General features: G+C 28.9%; 1 protein-coding gene across 1 annotated transcript in view; it reads right to left on the minus strand.

Annotated features, from left to right (window-relative positions):
- The window catches only part of LOC100206541 (protein regulator of cytokinesis 1), a 61511-nt gene that overhangs the window by 34720 nt on the left and 2605 nt on the right, over positions 1 to 24186 (minus strand). The window contains exons 3-7 of the mRNA XM_065805496.1: positions 23039 to 23151; positions 19785 to 19939; positions 19233 to 19354; positions 18915 to 18983; positions 15799 to 15963 (exon numbers count right to left, since the gene is read on the minus strand). Of these exons, the coding sequence (XP_065661568.1) occupies positions 15799 to 15963; positions 18915 to 18983; positions 19233 to 19354; positions 19785 to 19939; positions 23039 to 23151 (624 nt within the window). The remainder of the gene's footprint in view (positions 1 to 15798; positions 15964 to 18914; positions 18984 to 19232; positions 19355 to 19784; positions 19940 to 23038; positions 23152 to 24186) is intronic.

The raw sequence follows: 24186 nt of genomic DNA on the forward strand, positions 1-24186 counted from the left end.
ATTTTCACTCTTAAATATTTGGTTAATGTTTTGCTGACATTCTGTCTTAAAAATTCTGTTCTTTTTACGTTCACATTTTTTTCTATATCTAAAGTGCATTCCTCAGTTGATGTTATAATATCAATAAATGGTATTTTATTTTGTGTTGGAATAAATTGCGGGCCAAGACATAATATGTTTTCCTGTTCACGTGAGATTGATATATTCGAAAGATTTAATATTGGATTTTTTATAAGGTTAATAGGTGGTATTGAAATAGTATTCAAAGAATTAAATTTTTTTATACTATTGTTTTTATTATAGTTGTTAAGAAAATTGAACTTACGTATTAGGTGTTGCTTTGTTTGTTCAAATTTAATTTCTCTTGATTTATCAGTTATGCGTTCTATGTTTAGCATATCATCAGGTTTCACAATATTTTTAATTGCATTCGATGGTTCAATAACCATACGTTTGGTTTGGTAAAATCTTTTTTTAGCGTCATTTTTTACAATAATTAATAATTTTTTCCTATATTCGACCATTAGATTGTAACCATTTTTTGTTTTAATTGGGCAATGTATGTTAAAAGATTTAGGTATGATATTATTTTTTATACATCTCTCTAAAAATATCCATTGGTTTTTGCTAGCGGCGTTCTTGGTCTTTTCTACTTGTAATTGAACGGTATTTTTGTAAAGCTTCCCACCGTAGGAAGAAGTTATATAAAATTTAAGCGACATCTTTGATAGTATGTGTAATAATATTATAAGCATTAAAACATCATATACGGTATCATACTAATTATTTCTTTTTTCACGTATTATTTCGGCTCATATAGTGAGAGCCATTATAAAACTAATAAAACCGTTAAAAAAACCGTTTAAAAATGATAATAAACGTAACCAAATGCTGTCATTGCAACGCCAGATATTTAACATTTTTAATTTTACAAAAAATGGTTTCCAATGGTGAGTCATCACCAAATTGCCATTGTCACGATTTGAAACAATTTAAAACAAACTGGGAGAACCCTAAAACGCTTTCTGTTATTTCAAACAACTACACAAGAAAAATTTGTGAGGCCATTGAAATACAACGTGTACAATGTTCAAAACCCAAAGAAGACGTTTTAAATTTTATTTCTTTTTTCAATCAAAATCTTTTATTTCTTGATTCGAATAGGTATTTAATCATTTGTTTTTTATAAATTTTTCCTTCCTTAAACAATCGGTCTTTTTCCTGCATTTGAACATTTTTGCTAATTGATTTTCTAAATCTTCTATTTTTCTTTCTTTTACTTTATGCTCAGCTTAAAAAAAAAAAATTATCGTTACAGAAGTCACTGCAGTTTTATACTGTAAAAGAACACTAAATATTGAGTATCAATATTCTAAAATAAAAAAAGAATAATCACGAAAAAAAGCAAGATCGCGAAAAAACAAATTTTAAGAAAAAACTAATCGCGAAGGTGCGAAAAGTAATCGCGATTCGCGATACGCTTAATTTGAGCCCTGCTTTTAGTGTTTTTGTTTACTTACTTTTAACTTTCTTTAAATGTTTCTATTTAGTTTTGTTTGAGTATTTTAGATTATATTAAAATTAATCTATTTTAATTAAAGTGTGAACAGAGTTCACAAAAGAGTTAAATTACTGATTTTTTTATTGCTAAAATGGTTAACAAATTTTTTGTTCTTTTCTGAAATTAAATGTTAACAAATTTAATTTATTTGCAATTGCAGAAATAAAATTTAAAAAAAAGAGCATAAAATAAGATAGCAAAATTAAAAAAAAACACATTAAAACTATGCTATTAAAACTTATACAATACTTATAAATTTTGCAATGCAATGTTATTTTATTTATAAATTAAAAAGATTTTCATTTATTCTACAAATTAAAAAACTAGTTTTCATTCATTCTGTTAAAACATTTGTTTTTAATGTTAAGGAAATATTTTTTGAACTCAAAAAACATATCAACATAAAAAAACAAACAAAAAAAGACAAATCTTTACTTATGAATCATAAGTTTATGATGCCTCTGTATTTTATAAGAAAATTGTTTCTTTAAACAGTTTTTCAATTTTATTTTAGCTTATTATTAGAGTTTCTCAAACAGGATCCTGTTTTCCCAGGATAAAAGTGGCAGTGGGATTTCCCGGGATATCACTGTTATATCCCGTAACATAATTTTTTTTTAATTTTACATACGATAACTGTTTGAACTAATTCGACCAAAAATAAGAAAAACATTATTGCATTTAGTTGCATTTTTATGTGTTCATATCTTATATTAAAACCTAGCACAACAAGAAATGTTATTGAAACTTTTTTAAACTATCTAACTTAAGGAATGCATTGCAATTTGTAATACGATGATTTCTTTTTTCTCGTTATTATAAAATATGAGTAAAAAATAAAAAAGATTTCTTGCGACGAAAACAGTAAGTTTGATTTTTAAACTTCTAAATTATTGAAAAGTTAAACTTTTCAAGTATTAAAATATTTAATAATTTTTGTATTTAAAAAACGACAAAGACATAAAAAGTCATGTGTAAGATAACATACATATGTAAGAAATATTTATAACTTTACTTTTAGTTGTTTTACGATTCAATTTAGTTATACCATGTCAATTGTAAATGGATCGGAAGCATGGCAGTATTTTTGTAAAGAAAAATCTGGCAAATCTGCAATTTGCAAAAAGTGCAATGTAAAGATAATGTGCAAAGGATTTTCAACAAGTGGGCTCCTTCGCCATTTAAAAAACCCACATAAAGATTTGGATTTAAATATGAAGCATCAACACAAAGATACTGGTTCAGAAATTAAAATTGTGTAAAAGAAAATCACATTGTATGTTAAACAGCAGACTATCGAGGAAATTGTATCAAAGCTAACAATGGTGGATGGCTTCTCAATAAATACCATAACAAAAAGTGAATTAATTAGAAAATCATTGTCTGAAAAAGGCATGTTATTACCAAAAAATCCATCTCATGTTATGAGTATGATAAAAAAATAATATGATTTAGCTAAACAAACTGCGGTTTTAAAGATAAAAAAAAAATATTTAGCGGGTCACGATTTTCTTTATCGTTAGATGAATATACATCTTTAAAAAATGGACATTATGTAAATTTACGCTTATTAACAAAGTTTTGGAACCTGGGATTGACTCCGATAGCTGGATCACTTCCTGCAGAAAAAATTATTGATCTGGTTGAAAATAAACTGTCAGATTTCAATTTATCAATTAAAAAGCACATCATAGCTAGTGTCACTGACGGAGCATCCATAATGAAAAAATTTGGACGGCTAAGTGGTATTGAACATCAGCTGTGTTATGCCCACAGACTTCATTTGGAAGTATGTGATGTTCTTTACAAAAAGTCAGACTCTTCAGCAAAATATATTGAATCGCAGTTGCAAGATTCCGATGAAAGTTTGAGTGATTACGATGAGTTTAATAATGTATTTGACTGTAATGATGAGTCATACAGCTCAACAGACGTTACGTTTATTGATGATTTACAAAATAGTGTAAATATAGTCTTAACAACTCAGAAGGTTCAAAAGTGGTTTGAATGTTCTGCAAATCATCTCTTAAAAATGATGTTTTACAAATCTACGAAAAATCTATGTTTCATAAAGAACTGAAGCTGATATTAGATGTCAAAATAAGGTGGAATAGTCTTGTTGCAATGCTAGAAAGATTCCATAAAGTAAAAACATGTATACTAAAAGCAATGATTGATTTAAAAGAAGTTCTGAATATCTCTGAAGATGAATATGCGGTTATGAACGCCATAACAATTTCTCTGCAACCGATAAAAGTTGGAATAGTAAGACTTGGTAGAAATAATGCTACTCTACTTGATGCAGAAGGTGTAATGATATTTATCTTAGACGATTTGGCGGAGAAAAAAAAATTGATAGCTAATAAACTGCTTCAATCTGTGCAGCAGAGAATTGAAGAACACAGAAATGCCAATTTAATTGGACTACTAAAATTTTTAAACAACCCAATTAGTTCAATCAGGAATCAAATATCAACTCCAAACTACTCTTACCATCCAAACATGCATTAAAAGCAACAGCAAAAAAATTTATACTGGGTTGTACATAGAGGATGCTAGCACTAGTTCATCAAATAATGAAATAGTTGAAGTGAGTCGTAATAATAAAAACATGGTTTCTGATCCGTCAATACCTCAACCTGTTGCTCCAAATTTATTAGGCAAAAGTATTTTGATACTTGAACAAAAATTGGATGCGACTATTTGTAATGTCAAACAAGTAGAAAAAGCAGCTCCAGAAGACACTAGCAATTTAAAAAACCTTACAAAAGAAATCAAACTTTTTGAGGCAACTGGAAAACGTAGCAAAAGTTTAGAAAGAATATACTCCACATTAGTGACCATCAAGCCGACATCAATTGAATCAGAAAGAGATTTTTCTGCCGCAGGTCTATTTATGGGAAAAATTCGTTCACAATTAAGTGACAAATCAATTGATTGTTTATGTTTTTTAAAACAATATTTTATTCTAAATAGTAATGTAGATTAGCGTGCTAAGATAAATTTGTCAGAAACCGCTTGTTTTTATATTAAAAATTATGCCGGGAAATCCAGGGATAAATAAGTTACACACTGGGATTCCCGGGATGCTAAATTTACGGGAAATGAGAAACCCTACTTATTATAAGTAAGTCATTGAAGAACAATTATTAAAGTTATTTGATGAACTTTTGAAGAACTTGTAAAACAAGATAGATAAATGGTATGTTAAATAGGAGAATGACTGTCTTTTAATAAATATCACCTAAAAACACATTTTTTAGGTGATATTTATTTAAATGTTTAAGTTAAAAGTTTTTAAAGTAATTAAAAAAAGTAAAAAAAAAAAAAAAAAAAAAAAACTTAGTTTTTTGAGCAGTGGTAAAATAGCAAAGGTATTTTTAAGTCTCGAATTTCTTGCAAAAACCAGACTTTTTTTACTTTCCAATAAAGTTGGAAAGTAAAAAAATTCTAAAAAACTATGGTGCACTAAAACATAGCTATTTAAAAAACTTAACTAATTTACAAGTTTTCATATTACTATTCTCTGTTAAGTTCTTCATTAAAATTGACTATAAAATTTTTTTTGGGAAACTTTTATGATTTTTGTGGGGATCTACTACATTAAGAACTTTAAAGAGAATACTAACAAAATCATATGTTAAATAAAGAATGAAAACTCTCCTTTAATAAATATCACCTAAAAAAAACAAATTTTTAATATTTTTTTAGTGTTTAAAATAAGAAAAAGATTAAAAAAACAAACAAACAAAACAAAGCAGTTGGTTTTTTTGGCCAAAAAAAAAACTCACATTTCTCTCTCTCTCTCTCTCTCTCTCTCTCTCTCTATATATATATATATATATATATATATATATATATATATATATATATATATATATATATATATATAATATTTAACATTTAACATTTCAAAACTAATTAAGTGTTAAAGCTTAGTGGAAAAGTTACAGCCAACAAAAGACACCTCTTAGTGAATCTTGACAGGGATTAAATTGTTTTGGGAGCAGCATCAATCTAATTTAAAGTCAATGTTTGAGCTCCACTTGCTTCAAATAGCTTTAACTCTTTTACTATCTCTAAAAACGGTTCAGAATTAGTAATTTTGGGTTGAAACGAAATTATCTTTTTTTAGGGATTAATGTAACTGTGTCTTCAAGTTATAATAAGCTCATTCCACTTTTTTATCCAATGATTTTACATCAACATTATGAAATTTTTATTTTTTAACTTTTAAACCATTACTTACTTAGATGAATATCTGAAGTCATCATTACTTTGTGACATATTTGAACTGAAGTTTTGCAAATATCTTATTGACATCACTAAATTTTTATTGCTTTGCTTATAATATCACTTTGTGAGTCCAGCATCACTACACTTAAATTAAACTTTTGGTTATAAAGATTTTTAAATAAAAATATGTGAACATCTTCACTGGATAAAATCATTAAACTATCCCTACTAATTGAACAATACCTACATTAACAGCCAATTCAAATATTGTTAGATCAAAATATTATTTAAAACTTTAAAATCAACTTTCTCATACAAACTATTTGGTTCTATTTTCAAAAGAGCTTTTTGAATGCATGGATTCAAATTTAGCAACCTTTTAATCATGGGTATTAACAAGTTCAACTGAGTTTCATGTAAAGTTTAAAGTTCAGTTTTTTTATTTTTAACTTGAAAATTTTAATCAATTTACATGAATTATTCAATACAGACTTGATGTTACCTACTCAATACAGAATTGATGTTAGTCGATGTAAATGCTCTATTGCTGCTTTCTTGAGCAGACATTTATCATCATTGTCATTACAACCTGAATCTAAATTATCTTTATTGAAATCATTTGTTTCAAAACTTTTATCTTTTTAATCAAACTTATCACCAGAACAGGTTAGGCTATCATAAATACATATATTTCTGTACATAAAACTGGTTATGGCCAGATGAATACTGTGATTGAGACACAGTTGACTCTCTACAGGAATTATCTGTCAGTATTTTTGCATTACTGCAGCACCATCATAAGTAAATGCAATTATGTTACTGCAGCATCATCATGAGTAGATATACAACTGTGCCAGTGCCTCTTAACTTTTTGGCATTAGGAAACCCTGCTTTATAATAAAATCAACAGCAGATGTTTCATCTTCTTTTGTACTTTTGATAATTATATTACAGATAGTTCTCATGCTAGGGATCAGATATGATGTGCTCAAACCTTTGCATTTATGAAAGAATTGCATAGGGTACATTTTCCTTCATTAGACGAATCGTTTGATTTTATAAAATACGTCCAGACAGCAGAAAATTGTTATGGCATATAGGTTTTTAGTACTTGACTTTCACAGGTTATATGAATAAAATAAAGTAAAATAAAAGTTAAATATACCACAAATAAAATTACATTATTTACTTATCACATATATAGGAAGTGTAGCAAAATAAATATAAGTTTTTTAGTTGTAGTTTTTTTTTAATACTAAAAAATAAATGATTTAAAGTAAAAACATTTATGAAATACCTATGAGTAACTAATTATTATAAAAAAGTTATTATATACTTGCTGTTTGCATACTGCAGAACTTAACAACTTAATTTTTTGTATCTTTTATTTACAAAATTTACGCACAAAAAAAAAGAATTTAGGAATTGTATTTGATTAGGTGATGAAAATGAAACATTATTGCGATTAAAATAAACATTTTCAGAAAACCAATTCCCTAAAATAGTATAAACCTCTGGTTCTTTGTTTTAATATTTCAAACTTTATTAAGTTTTGCAGATTTTTATAAAGTTTGAAATATTAAAACTTTGGAAACTGAAAAAAACCAAAATTATGAAACAGTTTTGGTATTGGAAAAATTTATTTTAATACTTGTTTTTAATGATGGTACTAAAAACTGTAAAAAAAAAATTTGCTAAATTTTTTTAAAATATTAGTCAATGTAAAAAAAAATCAAAACATATTACTTATCAAAAATATTTTTATTTTATTTTATAAAAATCTATAGATATTTCAAACTAATTCTTTCTTAATACTTTTAAAGAAAAAAACATTTTATTGCCCTAAAAATTTATTTCAGTTTCAAAAAAGTTGCTTAGCTGCAAAACATGTTACTTAGCACTAGTAGGTTTGATAGTATATATATAAGTATTGTATGGATGTTGCAAAGACTCAATGTGTTTTTCATTTTTAACAAACAGTATTTCATTCTAATCTTTTGTAGACAGCATCTCACGTCAAATTAGCACCCCATGCAAAACTGTGCTTTATGTGAAACAGAAAGTTCAACTTCAGCCTCAAAAGCTTGTAAGTTATGCAACTTGTTTGTTAACATCCTGTCTGCAAGGGGCCTTACATGCATAAATCTTATCAATCATAAAACAAAAGATACACTTTAATACATGCCAATTAATTACTTTTGTTCAAAATTTTAGTAATAATTGATTTTCAAAATAACAAAAAGTACTCTAGGTTTCTTTTTTATCATTTAGAATAATAAATTTACAGAATTCAGCATCAAAATACTGTTGCAAAATATAATTTTTTGGGCAACAGTCTCTAAATAACAATAAGGATATCTTATCAGAACATACCTAAGCAAAGTTATAAAAGTATCAATTTATGTTTACTTTTGAATGCAATTTCCATTAATGATAGTGATGCAGTGGTGAAGTGCTTACTTTGTTAGCAAGAACTACCAAGTTTGATTCACTCTACATTTTTTAGTAGTACCATGCTCAACTTGATTCTCAACACAGTAGCCTTGTTCCATTAGATTATGATTTAGAATTATAAGGATGAAAGAGGGTTGTAACAACAATATATATATATATATATATATATATATATATATATATATATATATATATATATATATATATATACTCATCTTCGGGCAGATGTTAAATGCATCCGGCTACTGTCTTGTAGAAGGCCTCCTAGGCAAAGACTTAAGAGGTAAACAGATTCAATCTGTTGACCAGCTTTGCACCCCATCTTCATCTATTAGGCTGGCGAAGATGTATTTTTAACACATTGTTTCCAGTTTAGGATGTTGAATGCTGGATCTTCTTGACTCAATGCATGGGTTTTGCTTGTGTCTCTGTTTTTATCACTAGGCAACTCATTCTATTATCTCCTAATGAGGGTACAGCTTTAAAACTCAGTTTTATGGTTCTGAGGCCGGCTGGTAGTCAGGTTTCCTGAACACTGTGGTAGCTCTCAGAGAGGCTGATTCCATCAACAGTGAAAAATATCAAAGTATTAACAGTGCTATGTTGCGCATGGGTGGTGTCTCTGTTTGTACTTTTGGTATGCATTGTGGAGGCCACATTTGGAGCCCTTTGTTACAGCTTAGGGTTTATTAGAAGTAATGAGGCAATTGCTTGGGCTATTAACAGTTTTCTAAGTACTATCTATGCTTTGAGTAACAAAAACTATAAAACACAAAAAACCATCATCATCAAAAAGTTCACTAAACCTATAATTCACTAAAATTCGTGGTCTTCAAAGTAACTTTTTTTCTGTTAAGTCTTATCTCTTGCAAAGTTCACCAGACCTACTCGCTCTTTGTGAGACTAATTTGAGTTCAGCTGTCTCATCTTGCGATCTTAGTGTTGATGGTTATCTTCTTTTAATTCCTAAAGACTCCGATAGTCACATGCTTGGCCTGGGTATTTACATTCGTAAGAACTCACCCATTTGTCGTGAAACTAGGTTTGAATCACTAGACTATTCTTTCATGTGCTTTCGTTTAGTACCACTTCACTCTATTGCCTTTCTCTTTGTTCTATATCGCTCTCTTTCATTTCAAGACTGCTTTCTTATTGATGTTATTTCTGATCATATTAACCAATCCCTCTCTCTTTATCCATCAGCCAATATTGTTGTTGTCAGTGACTTTAATGCTCATCACTGAATGGCTTGGCTCTAGTGTCAGTGACTCTGCAGGCTTTAAAGGCCACAACTTTTGCCTTTCACAATCTCTAACTCAAATAGTCAACTTTCCAATTCGCTTTCCTGACAACCCAAATCATTTACGGTCTCTACTCGACTTATGTCTTGTTTCTGATCCAAGTCAGTGCTCAGTTTCTCCACATTCACTCTTAGGTGCTTCTTATCACAGTTTGATCTCTCTAAAACTAATATCTTATTCTTCTTCATCACCTGAATCCCCCTATTATTGTACCTCTTACAACTACAGTAAAGCTGACTGGGATTCTTTCCGTGATTTTCTTCATGATGACCCTTGGGTAGAATCTTTTGTCTTCCTGTCGACAAATGCGCAACTTACCTAACTTCATGGATTCAGGCTGGCATGGAATCTTTTGTTCCCTCTCGACAATTCCAGGTCAAGCCTCACTCTCCACCATGGTTTTCCTCACACTGTGCTGCTGCGATTGCCAATTGAAACCGTTACTTCCATATTTATCAGCAAAACAATTCTCCAGAAAACAGACGGCTGTTTATTACTGTTAGAAACCATTGTAAAAAGGTTTTGTCTAGATCTAAAGCCCGCTATACTCAGGTCATGAAATCTCGTATCTCATCTCAAAAATTAGGCTCTCGTGACTTCTGGAGAATCTTTAATAGTATTAATAATAAGGGCAAATCTTTAATTCCACCTCTCTTGTATGGTTCAGACTTTGTCACCTCACCTAAAGACACTGAATTGTTTGCTAAAAACTTTTCATCAATATCATCTCTTGATTCCACTAGTTGCGTTCTACCTGATATTGCCATTAAATAGGTTGATCCATTGCTTAACATTCATATCACTCCAGCTTCTGTATCTAAAATGATTTCCTGCCTAGACTCTTCTACAGCTTGTGGCCCGGACAACATACCTGTTATTGTCTTTCAGAAGTGTTCTCCAGAGCTGTCGCCTAAACTCTCAAAACTATTTAACAAGTGCTTATCAGAGTCTTGTTTTCTAGCCTGCTGGAAAGCGGCATCCGTTATCCCTATCTTCAAAAATTCTGGAGAGCGATCTGATATGTCTAACTACCGTCCCATAAGTCTTCTTCCTATCATAAGCAAGGTTTTTGAATCTTTAATTAACAAACACTTAATATCTCATCTTGAATCTAATAACTTACTTTCTGACCATCAATATGGATTTCGATCTTCTCGTTTTACAGCTGATTTGCTAATAGTAATAACTGATAGGTTTTATCATGCATTAGATAAAGGTGGAGAGGTTAAGGCCATAGCTCTTGACATTTCAAAAGCGTTTGATAAAGTTTGGCATGCTGGTCTTCTCCATAAGCTTTCTTTTTATGGTGTATCTGGCAACATCTTTAAGATTATTGAATCCTTCCTTCCCAATCATAGCATAAAAGTTGTCCTCAATGGACAGCACTCTTCTTCTTATTCTGTAACTTCAGGGGTTCTTCAAGGGGCTATCCTTGGCCCTATACTCTTTTTAATTTACATCAACGATCTTCCAGATATTCTCACATCTAAGGTGGCATTGTTTGCTGATGATACTACCATTTATTTTTGTCGTGATAAGAAACCAACACTCTGATTGCTTGGCAGGGGCATTTGAGCTTGAAAAGGATCTCACTTCTGCTACAGCATGGGGCTCACAGTGGCTGGTGAACTTTAATTCAGATAAAACTCAATTTTTTTCAACCAATCGTTATCGCAATAATTTAGATCTTCCTATTTTTATAAATAGTAATGTACTAGATGAGACATCTACCCTTCATCTTCTAGGATTAACTCTTACTTCCAATCTTTCTTGGAAACCATATATCAAATCAGTTGCAAAATTAGCATCTGCTAATGTTGCATCTCTTTATCGAGCTCGTCACTTTCTTACTTCGGATTCTATTCTCTATCTCTATAAATCTCAAATCTGGCCTTGTATGGAATACTGTTGCCTTATCTGGGGCGGATCTTCTAACGATGCCCTTTCTCTTTTAGACAAGGTGCAAAAACGCATAGTAAACATAGTTGGACCTGCTCTTGCAGCCAACCTCCAGCCATTATCACATCATTGTAATGTTGCTCTTCTTTCTCTTTTCTACAAATGCTATAATGGGTACTGCTCTAAAGAGCTAGCATCTCTTGTGCCATCTACTAAAATTCATTCTCGTGTTACTCGTCATATAATTAAGTCTCATCCTTTTTCTGTGACTGTTCCTAAGTGCTCCAAAAACGCTTATTTATCTAGTTTTTACCTCGAATATCAGCTCTTTGGAATTCGCTTCCTTCATCTTGTTTTCCTTATTCATATAATTTGCAATCCTTTAAGTCGTCCGCCGATCGTTATCTTGCTCTACAGTCTTCATCTTTTCCCTTTCAGTAACTTCCAACTTTAATTAGTGGCTGCTTGCAGCCTTGTTGGAAGCGAAGATGTATAAAAAAAAAAAAAAAAATGCTTTTAAACCATCTATAAATATAATGTACCTTTTTTTTTCCAGTAATAATACAAACATAATGTAAAGGCTGATATATTAAGGTGTGTCAATTTTTTTTATTTTATTTTGAAAAACAGTAAGATTACTTTTGATGAAGAATTTTATGGGGATTCCGAATCCGCAAAGAAAAAAAAGAAATGAAATATAATATATAACAATTAAAAAAAATAACAAAAATGATTATAAAAAATATATTTTTATAACAAAATAATTAATTTAAATATGTATAAATAAAAACAGACATAAAATAAAAATATGAAAAAAAGAGTAAAAAAAAAGAAAGTTATTTACAAGAATAAAATAAAATGTCCCTCTAAATGTCGAATAGGAGTGTCTATATATATATATATATATATATATATATATATATATATATATATATATATATATATATATATATATATATATATATATATATATATATATATATATATATATATATATAAATATATATATATTTAAATATATAAATATATATAAAAGCTTGGCAAGGAAAGCGTGCATAAACAAGCCTTTTTATGACCAAGTAAATAATATTTTGTTTTGACAATTTTACTAAAGTTTTTAACATTTTAAAAAGGTGTTAAAAAAATGGTTTTTAATTATGTTAAAAATAAATAACTTCTCCACATTTATCTTTACGAACATTTTTATATTAGCAAAACGCTTTTAAATAAAGTAACACTTAATCTCTCATCTTGAATCTAATACCTACTTTCTGATCATCAATATGGATTTCGATCTCGTTCTACTGCTGATTTGTTAATGGTAATAACTGATGGGTTTTATTGTGTATTAGATTTATTGTGTATTAGAGGTGGAGAGGTTAAGGCTATCGCTCTCAACATTTTTAAAGCCTTTGATAAAGTTTGAAATGCTGGTCTTTTCCATAAGCTCTCCTCTTATGGTGTATCAGGTAACATCTTTAAGATTATTGAATTCTTCCTTACTAATCGTAGTATTTAAGTTATTTTCGATGGACAGCACTCTTCTTCATATTCTGTCACCTCAAGTGTTCCTCAAGGTTCTATTCTTGGCCCTATACTTATTTTTAATTTAACGATCTTCCAAATATTCACACATAAAAGGTGGCATTGTTGGCTGATGATACTACCATTACTCTTTCTCTTTTAGACAAGGTGCAAAAACGCATTGTAAACATAATTGGACCTGCTTTTGCAGCTAACCTCCAACCATTATCACATCGTCATAATATTGCTTCTCTTTCTCTTTTCTAGAAATACTATAATGGGCACTGCTCTAAAGAGCTAGCATCTCTTGTGCCATCTACTAAAATTCATTCTTGTGTTACTCGTCATTCAATTAAGTCTGATCCTTTTACTGTGATTGTTCCTAAATGCTCTAAAAACTCTTACTCATCTAGTTTTTTTCCTCGAACATCAGTTCTTTGGAAATTGCTTTCTTCATCTTGCTTTCCTGATTCATAATTTGCAATCTTTCAATTCCTCTGTCAATTGTCATCTTGCTCTATGAACTTCAGCTTTTCTGTACCTGTAACTTCCAGCTCTAATAGTGGTTGCTTGCAACCTTAATAGAAGCGAAGATGTTAAAAAAAAAAGAAAAAAAAGTGCAGAATATGTTTTTTTAAGTGTCTAAAAAACTAAAATGCAAAATGCAAATATTTTTAGAGATATTGAATCTGCTTTTATAGAATTTAAGACAGCTAATGCTAATTAAATTGAATATATTAATCATTACTTTGAAAATATTTTATATAACATGGAAAGTTCATATTGCAGTTAACCATATTGCACCATTTCTAAAAAATACCAATACAAGAGAATCTGTTCATCGTGAGTATAAAAAGATATGGATTAAGAATAAGAGATGACAAAACCACTCTGCTTATGATAAGCAATTGAAGTCATGTTTTGAAACAATTTCAGAATATTCAAAATTTATAAGCCAGGTGCAGTATTCTATATATTTTTTATGGAACTCTTATCTAAAAAAATTTTTTTCTAACAATGAGTGAATTATGGTCCACTGCATGGCCAAGTTTATTTGTCTTTTTAATTTGATACAATTTCTCCACTCAAGGAATTCTGGTATCAAAAAGAGGATTCAGGTATTGCAACTGCTGTGGATTAAACGATACCTAATAAATTATCAAGAATGTCTCCAAATGAATCAACAATGTGGACATTCTTCCAAGATTATCAAACTGCAGAAAATTTTGTTAAACAATTAGAAGTAACAAATGATTGCTCCAAAAGAGGAATCAAGCTTATTAGCAATAGCCACGAGAGTGTGCAAAATGAAGAGCAACGTCAACTTATTTTACAAGTTATTGAACATCACAGAAAGCAAAATCCATATTTGAAATCAAAACTCATTATGACTTTATGATATTTTTTACATTATTAGTATTTTCTTTATTAATAAATATTTTTGAAAAAAAACTAAAGTCTAAAACTAGCCTACTTGTATTTTAATTACAATTTCATAAAGAGTTTCAAAAATGAAAAGTTTTGTAGCTTTATATTCTTAATTCGGCGCCCTCTACTAGAGGTCCTTTAAACATTAAACAATTTTTCTGAAAATTGGGTCAAATTTTCATCTGATAACCTTTAATATATACACCATAAAATAATTATTTTTAATGTTCAAAATTTATAATTAAAAAAAAGTGTAAAAAACTCCATTTTTCAAGACGGCAACCTCTAGATGACAGGAAGTACACTTCTTCTTCTAGCCTTTGCTTAAAAAGCGAATCCTACAAAGCAGTAGGATACAGAACAGGTTTCACTGGATTACATGTACCAGTAGCAAGGTTATTATAATGACCATATGTCTGAAGTGATTAATAACATATTACCTAGCTAGTAAACTAACAAATCCAAATAAAAGTAGATAATTTAAATTGCACAATAAGGTCTATATTATTATAATATTTATGTGAAATTATAAGTTATAAACAAAACTTTAGTCAAAGAAATATCTAGATCCTTCAGCTTTTTTCAAGTTTCTGCATTTTTTAAGGACACCAAGTTTTGTTATAACTTTAATATTATTTCTTTTAAAACAAAGTATAAACGCCAAAGAATTTTGGCATTTGTGAAGTTGGAGTGAAGTTTGCCTTGTATATATTTAAAAGAAGTTCAACTATTTTGCAATATGAGCATAGAAATATAACCTTGCAAGCATAAAAGTTATGTTTAATAGCTTTTAATTTATGAATATTTGGATTTTGGGAAGACATTTCAGAAAAAAATCTTTACAAACATAACAATAATAAAAATTAAACACTTTCATAGCAGTAAAAAGTTAAAACTACTTAATACATAATACATACAGCCCTCGAAATGAGGGTCGACATCCAGCAATGCCAACCAAAAAGTGTTAGAGGTTGGGAAAAATTGCCGACCTCGTTTTTATTTTTTATTGTAAGACTTTTGCATCAAATTTTTTTGCCGACCTCTAAAAGATTGATGTCAGCAAATTATTGCTGACCTTATTTTTCCTAATTCCGAGAATTGTGTATATTATAAATTATAAATCAATTATATAGTACATTAATAGTAATATCACAAGCTAATTGTGATGCACCAAAGGAAATGTCAAGATTATAAACATGTTTATTTTATTTAAGTGTAAAATAAATTTAAATTTTAAATGCTGTAAGACTTTAAGATGGAGGGGGTTACTAAAGTAAAACACCTGATTTTTTTTATAGTTAATAGTTTCTAATGAAAAACAATATTTACACAAGTATCACAGAATAACTAATTAATTCTAATAAAATGAAAACAAGAATTCAAAAAAAATCTTACTTTTTCAGTTTTTAGAAATTTTACATTTTGCTCTAACTCTCGCAACTGGTCAAGAGTTGGACAACCAATAAAAACAAGTTCATGTTGTGGCATCATAAGGCGCTCACATAGCAGTTGTTCATCATTACGAATTCGTTTTAAAGATTTTAATCTATCATGTTTTTCCTATTCAAAAATAAATACATATTTATTAAAAACTTGCTTGAATAGAACATTAACTTAACAAATTTAAAAAAATCTGTTTATCTCCCCAAGACTGTGGAGGCCACTATAGTCAAAAAGGTTGCACATTTTTTTTTAAATAATCATTTACAATATTAAAATCAGTTTTTCGATATTGCGACAAATTTAATGTTATTATATAAAAAGCAAACATCAAACTCTTGATTTTAAATATAGGAGAGAGTTATATTAACAAGTTGTGGTGTTTTGAACTTTAAAGCATTTCATAAAAATGGTTACAAATGCATGTCTGACGACACACTGAAATAGCCTGCTGGTGGGGCCACCAGTATATACATCAACTATTTTATAGTCTGCTGTCGCAAAGGAGTGTCACTACATCAACCAAGGATTTGGGATGGGGCAGCGATCTATTCTTTCATTATTCTCCTTTTTCCTAAAAACGTTGTATGCTATAAAGATGAGAAAAATTAGTAAGCAAATACATACATACATACATTAATACACACACACACACACACACACACACACACACACACACACACACACACACACACACACACACACACACACACACACACACACACACAAACACACACACACATATATATATATATATATAAAATATATTTAAAATTTTCAATTTCAACAAGGCTGCAAGCAAAAACTATTAGAGTTGCAAGTTACTGGAAGAGAAAAGATTTATAAAGAAAGATAATGATTAAGAGACAACTTAAAAGATTGCAAATTATATAAATCAGGAAAACGAGAAGGGAGCAAATTCCAAAGAACTGATGTTCAAGGAAAAAATTCAGACAAATAAAAATTTTTGAAGCACTTAAGAACAGTCACAGTAAAAGGATGAGACTTAATTGAATGACGAGTACCATGAAAATGAATTTTAGTAGATGGCACAAGAGATGCTTGCTCAGAAGGATTAGAGATTTGTAGAGATAAAGAAAAGAATCCGGAAAAAAGTAAGAAAGTGGTGGACAAGATAAAGAAATGCAACCTTATCAGATGCTAAATTTGCAATGGATTTGATATATGGTTTCCAAGAAAGATCGGAAGTGAGAGTTAATCCTTGAGGACAAGGGTAGTTAACTCATCAAGTAAATTACCATTCATAAATATAGGAAAATCTAGGTTATTGCGATAACAATTAGCTGGAAAAAAAATTGAGTTTTATCTGAAATAAAGTTCATCAGTCACTGAGAGCCCCCATGCTGTAGCAGAAGTAAGATCTTTTTTAAGCTCAAATTTTACCTCCGAACGATCAGAGTGTTGGCTTCTTATCATGCCAGGAATAAATGGTAGTATCATCAGCAAACAATGCCACCTTAAATGTGAGAATTTCAGGGAGATCGTTAATATAAATTTAAAAAAGTATAGGACCAAGGATAGAACTTCCAGGAACCCCTGAAGTTACAGGAAATGAAGAAGAGTGCTGTTCATCAAGGAGAGTTTTTATACTACAACTGGTAAAAAAGGATTCAATAATCTTAAAGATGTTACCTGATACACCATAAGAAGAGAGCTTATGGAGAAGACCAACATGCCAAACTTTATCATTTAGAGCAAAAATTATGGTGTTAAGTGCAGCATAGATGCTACAAAATATTTCCTGCATCAACATTTGGTTGGTAAACACCCTGCCAAGAAACAATTATTATTGTTAATTGCTTAGTCTAAATGAAATTTAAAAAAGATCATTTACATTGGACTTCAAAAGAATGCTTAAAAATTTTGTTCATTGAAAAATGAAAAAAGACAAAATTTTGCATGTTCAGTGTATTATTAACTGCCAATAGTTAAACAAGGTGATAGCAATGTAAGGGTTTGAGATTTTTCAGTTGTGTCTCTATTGGTTGAAGGTGTAATGGATCATATATATTGAGGTATAATCAAGAAAGCTAGGTTTCCACATAGAAAAAATAAAATGCCAATATTCCAAAGCAGCATGTAAACTCTATCGTAAATGTTTCAGTTCGAAAAAAAATTCCAGCATTGGACTGGCCTTCTAAAAGCCTAGAATTAACTTATATAGAATTTATTTGGTAACATCTTGATTGTCAAGTGAAGGGAGAAAAACTGACTAATAAAAATTATTTATTCAAGATGCTTTGAGATTGTTAAGCAGTATTAAAATCTAGAGGCTATCCAACAAAATACTTATACACTGTGATGAAAAAAATGAAATAATTATAAAAATCACTTTTTTGAGTTTTTTCATTTGTTAATAAACTCATGCAAAATTATAAATTTTGTTATTATTTTTTTATTTAATTATACTATGGAGTCACATGGAATAATTAGTAAAAATTTGATTTATTTTCAGTAAAAAGGCAAATTTATGAAAAAAAATTTAAAACTTTTTTGCTGTTTATAAATTTTTGCACACTACTGTGAATATATATACACACATAAATATATCTGATATATCTTTGAGTACTTTGCATGCCTAAAATATCATTGATGTCATACTGAAAAGAGTTAGGTTGTGGGCAGGGTTCTTTTTCTGAAAAAACTGTTCAGAAGTTAACATTTCAAAACTTTAAGTATGCAAAATATGTTATGACAGTGCAAATCAAAATATGTAAGTATAACAAGATATATATAAATTATTTGTGAAATAATTTACACAATAACAAACCAATAATTAAATGCATTTTTTTTCATTTGGTTGTAGATCAATTTGAAATTAAATATTTTATTAAACCAACATAACATCTGATATGAAAAAGATGTCAGACAAAGCTCAGTCACCTTTTTTATGAATTAATATGAACATGCACATTTTTATGAATTTAATATGAACATGCACATCACATGACATTCTTTTCATACACTTTTTGTAAAAAAAGCTTAAAGAAATATACAAATAGTTGCACATAAATAATAAAAACTGTTTAATAGTTTTTAATAAAACCTACCTTGTTAAGAGTATCAACCTCTCCTCTTAGTCTATTTTCTAGCTGGAGAAGGCTCAAATTAGCTGGAATCTGAAAATGACATTGTTAATAAAAATTTATGTGTGATGTAAGTATATTGTTACAATATACTTACATCACACATAAATTTTTATTAACTTTTTTTTTTTAAATAAACATCTTATAAACAAAAATTAATTTACTGATTCATACAATTTTTAAATGAAAAAAGGAACTAACTAATTATGTTTGTATAAATTTTTTATCAAGTAGAAAAACCAGTTAAAAAATATACAAAAATATATCTGAGCAAATACAAACTTGTTTTGGTGGAATAGCGAGGTCTTTGCATAGTTGCTCAAGCTCCTCTTGATATTCTTTAACTTTCAGCTGCATTTTTGATTTTAACTGCTCCTCTTCAGCTACCATTTCATTTAAAAGCTCTAGCAAAAAATTGGTTAATATTAACCCTTCGACTGCTTGATAAAATTAAAAGATCTTTATAAAAATTTAACTAAAAAAACCGAAAATGAAAAAAAAAAAAAACAATTTTGAGATTTGTATGCCATTTTTCATTTCTACAAAATTTTCATTGTATGCCATTTTTCATTTCTACAAAATTTATTAACAAAAAATTTAAGCCCACATTGTATAAATAATGAATGATATTTAGAAAAGCAATAATTTTTTGCTGTAAAGTTCATAATTTTAAAGATCAGTTTTGAAAGCCATGATCGTGGCTCGCCGCACTTTAACGGAAAAGCCACGATCTGGCTTGCAGCAATCAAAGGGTTAATAACAACACCTATTATAAATACTACTACTATTTAAAAAAAACAAAAAAAAAAACTTATTATGGCTTAAATTTCTTACGTTGAAGATGATCTAAAACAGTCTTATTTCTGTTATCTTTCTGTTCTTCGCTAATTCCAATAGATTCCCAAATATCTTCAAGATTTGTCACTGATTCAAGTAGACTGAACTTCATGTTATCAAAAATACTTGTGATTCGTCTATTTTTTTCTGTGCTAAAATAAAGTTATAAGTACAAGATTGCAACAGGAAAAGTATACATATATTTTTTAGATTGAATTATGCAAACAAATACAAAACAATACAATATTGACTCTATGCTATTATTAAAAACTTTTAAAAAAGACTTAAAACTTGCTTAAAGTCTTTAACAGTGTCATTAACTAAAGTAAGTCTAGAATTTAATCTCTAATCCATGGATCTGATCTTTTTACTTCTACCTATAGCAGAGTAATTTGGAAAGAAATTTTCCTTTAACTTGACTGTCATTCCAGTTAAACAGATTAACCCATTGTTAAACATCCAAATCACTCTGGCTTCCAATGCTCAAGTTAATTCAGACAAGATTTCCATCATAGTACTAAAAAAGTATTCTTCAGAACTCTTTTCAATTTTTGCTAACTATTAAAAAGTGTGAAATAGGTGTTTCTAGTTTTTAAAAACTCTAGAAAACACTTCGATCTCTCCAACTATACCATGACTATACTATGTCTTCACTCTGTTATTAGTTTTTTTATATAAAGTTTTTGAGATTGTTAAATCATTTCTTTCTAACTACAGTATTAAAATTATTCTTGAAGGCCTACACTCATCTTCATTTTAAGTAACCTTAAGGGTACCACAAGGTTCTATCTTTGGTTCTGTATTGTAACTTACCCACAATAACAGTCATCATGAAAATTTTACATCTAAAGTGGCTCTATTTGTTGATGACACTATACTCTTGTCTTAACAAAAAATCTTCACTTTTTGATTGTTTAGAACAAACAGCCAATTTTTGCAGTGGCTAGTGGATTTTAAGTCTGGACTTAAAATCCACAATTTTTGATAGACAACAAAACTCATTAATTTATTGCAAAAAATATTGCAATATGCCAAAAATGTTGGCAATATGTTGTTGGCATTCCTATATTGACAAATAACAACCCTCTTACTCTCAGACTAATTCTAAAAACACATTGTAAATGTAACTAGACTTGCTTTATCTGCCAAGCTTAAGCCACTCTCCCATTATTGTAAGGTTGCATTTCTTTCTTTTTTCTATCTATATTATATTATAGTATTTTTCAAATGCTATCATGGTCAATGCTCAAACGAGCTATCATCTCTATTACGATAAACCAAAACTTATTCTTGCTTGGTTTTTTAACCAACAAGTTGCATTATTTTACTGTATTTGTCCCATTTTTAACCCTATCCTCTATTTTAAAGTAAATCATAACTTAATAGTGGTTTCTTGCAACCTTGTTGGAAGTAAATTAGAGTTTAAAAATATATAAATATATGCCAATATTTAATAAATAGTAAATGTAAGTATAAAAATTGTAATATATAAAGTACTATAAACTTTTTTTTGGCCCCGGGTATCAACCCTTGCTAAATTTTATAATTTCGCCTTGGCCAGGTTTGCAAAAAGCCTCATTTTTAGTTAGGGCCCTGGTCAATTACTGCCAAATAGGGTGACTTTTTTTCTATTCACTACAGCTTTATCTTTGCATCCTTGAAAACAGAAGCATCGTACAAGATTTAACTTGTCTTAGGCTATCTTGTCACACCTTATTCTGATCAATAAAATTGGGGCATTATCTTATCTTGCTCGCATTCTTCATTGAAATGGTGGCAGTCAAATGAAGGATTTATGTGCCAGGTGTCATTTGCAACCTTATTAACATTATCACTTTTGGGTTCTGTGTTGGATTTACTCTCATACTCTCAGTATTAAAACTCACCATCAAAGATGCTAGTATTGCCAGTATCAGATACCTTAAGATACTTCTCAGTTCTTAAAATACACACATATATATAATTCATAATAAGCTCTAATTAAGCGTATATTTTTGCACCTTCACCATTAGTTTTTTTTTAAGATTCTTTTTCTTTTTGATATAGCACAGTTTTTCTTAAAATTTTTGCTTAATACCCCCCCCCCCCTAATTTTTTAATTTTTATTAAAAAATATAAAAAAAATTATAAATGTCATTTCCCTGCTGTACTTGTAATTAAGAAATATATATTAGTAGTAATAACAGGACGCACATATGTCCTGATTTTATGTATTAGAGCACAATGAAAGTTTAAATCTTAACTAATTTAGCACAGTACTTTTCAATACCAAGCCATATGAACACCCTGTATAAGGGAGAGAAAAAATCTACTAGACCACTTTTTTTTTGTGATAAAAACTCTTCTTATAGTTCAAAATCATAGGGAAATAAACTTTTGACAGTCAACACACAGCTATAGAAAACAGCAATTTATCACGTCAAGGCCTATTCTAGAAAAAAAATTTGGGCGGCAGTACCCCTCCAACCCGTCAAAATTTAGCAGAAAATCTGCATTTTTTTGCGGAAAAAAAAACAATATTTGCCATAATAAAAGTTAAAAAAAAATTTTAATTTGGGTGGCACCCAAATTAAAATTTGAGGATTTTTTTTTCTTGCAGTTTGCAGCTAACAATTATCTATGAAGATAGTAATGTACAAATATACAATCTGGATTTATTTTTAATGATAAGGGTTTACAATCTGTTACAAAAACAATTACTTTACCTTTTTCTTTTTAAATAAATAATGGATTACAAAGCTTTATTAGCAATCCATTAAAGAAAAAAATAATCTATTTTAACAAGTATTATAAAAAACTTTTAATAAACTCTTATAATTATTATAAACAGAATTGATTTGCAAACTGCAGTGACTTTGGAATAAAAAATACATATAAAGAAAAAATTTATTTCGCTTGCATTATTTTGTTGAAAATAACATTAAATGAATGAACTACAATCAAAATTATAATAGCATTTTAAGCCACATTTAAACCAAAGATTTTTTTAATAATAAAAATATTACTTTTTATGGAGACATTCAAAACACCTATATTATTTATTTATTAGTAATATTTTGAGACAAATAAACAGTCTCATCATCAGACTATAAAACTAAATATTTTAGTTAGTGTATTGACTTCTAAAATGTTTAACAAAAGTTATTTAATGCAAACTTATTTTTATTTGTAATGTTAGAAAAAGAAACTTCTCACAGTAGATAGGGGAGAAGAGAGAAAAAAGCCTATTAGAATAAAAACAATCCACAAACCTCAAAGTCGCACGCAAGTCAGGTTCAATGCGTATTACTTTTAGATGAGTACTTCCAGTAGGTAACTGTATTATTCCTTCTTTTGGCAGTAGTTTATGAGGACATACCAGGGTCTAAACAAAAATTATTAAAAACATAATATTTTTTACTATTTGTGTCCCTAGACCAAGGAAGAAACTCACTTGATTTATTATTATTATTTTCACAAAAATAAACTCAGTAGTGTAAGGGTAAAATAGTTTAATTATGCATATTAGATTCCAGCATATTTTTTAGAACTTTGGTTTAAATATGATTTAAAATACTATTATAAATTAAATTTAAGTTCATTCAATATACTTTTCAATTAAATAATGTAAGAAAAATAAACTTAATGTAACAAAAATATAGCTTTTTTGTATTCAAAAATTTTAATTTTAGCTACTGGGTCATTCCATGCCAAATGGACCAAAATTTTAGGATTTCAACATGGCCCCTCTCAGATTTTGATGAAACTTGATGGGTTTGTTACTACCAATGAGAAAAGCAATTCCTGAAAATTTCAGCATAAAATCTTTTGTGGTTCATGAGATACGGTAATTTGAAATTTCTGATTTTTCCAAAAATAAAAACTTCAGTAGCAAAAACATGATTTGTTCATACTTTGAAGCTCTATATTTTAAAAACAAAATTTCAGAGAACCTTCTAGTTTTTTTTATTGTATACAATGATAAATGAATGAAATTGATAAATGAAATCATTTATATAATAATAGTATTTATTTAATAACAGTATTTATTTCATAATAACTTGTGCACTATGTTGACAAGTCAAATAACTCTTATAACTTGGTATAAGTTGTAATCTAAATTTGAAAATGATAATCAAACAAGTCAAATTATTGAGGAAGGGTGGAATCGTAAATGTATTGAAAAAATATTATAAAATTTATAGTCATGATATTAAATATCAGGTAAATTAGACTAAAAGTATTACATTTCAGTTTTACTTAATAGGCTATGAATAAATTTTATATGAAAACATTAAAAACTAAATTTCAGTTTTTATATGTGTATGTTTAGTGATGTGTTTGGGCATAAAGGCACTTCATACATCAGACATAAAACCAGACGCACCATGTAAGGAGAAGTGTTCAATTACAATTTTTT

The sequence above is a fragment of the Hydra vulgaris genome, chromosome 09 (assembly GCF_038396675.1).
Source record: "Hydra vulgaris chromosome 09, alternate assembly HydraT2T_AEP".
In the NCBI taxonomy this organism is placed as follows: Eukaryota; Metazoa; Cnidaria; class Hydrozoa; order Anthoathecata; family Hydridae; genus Hydra; species Hydra vulgaris.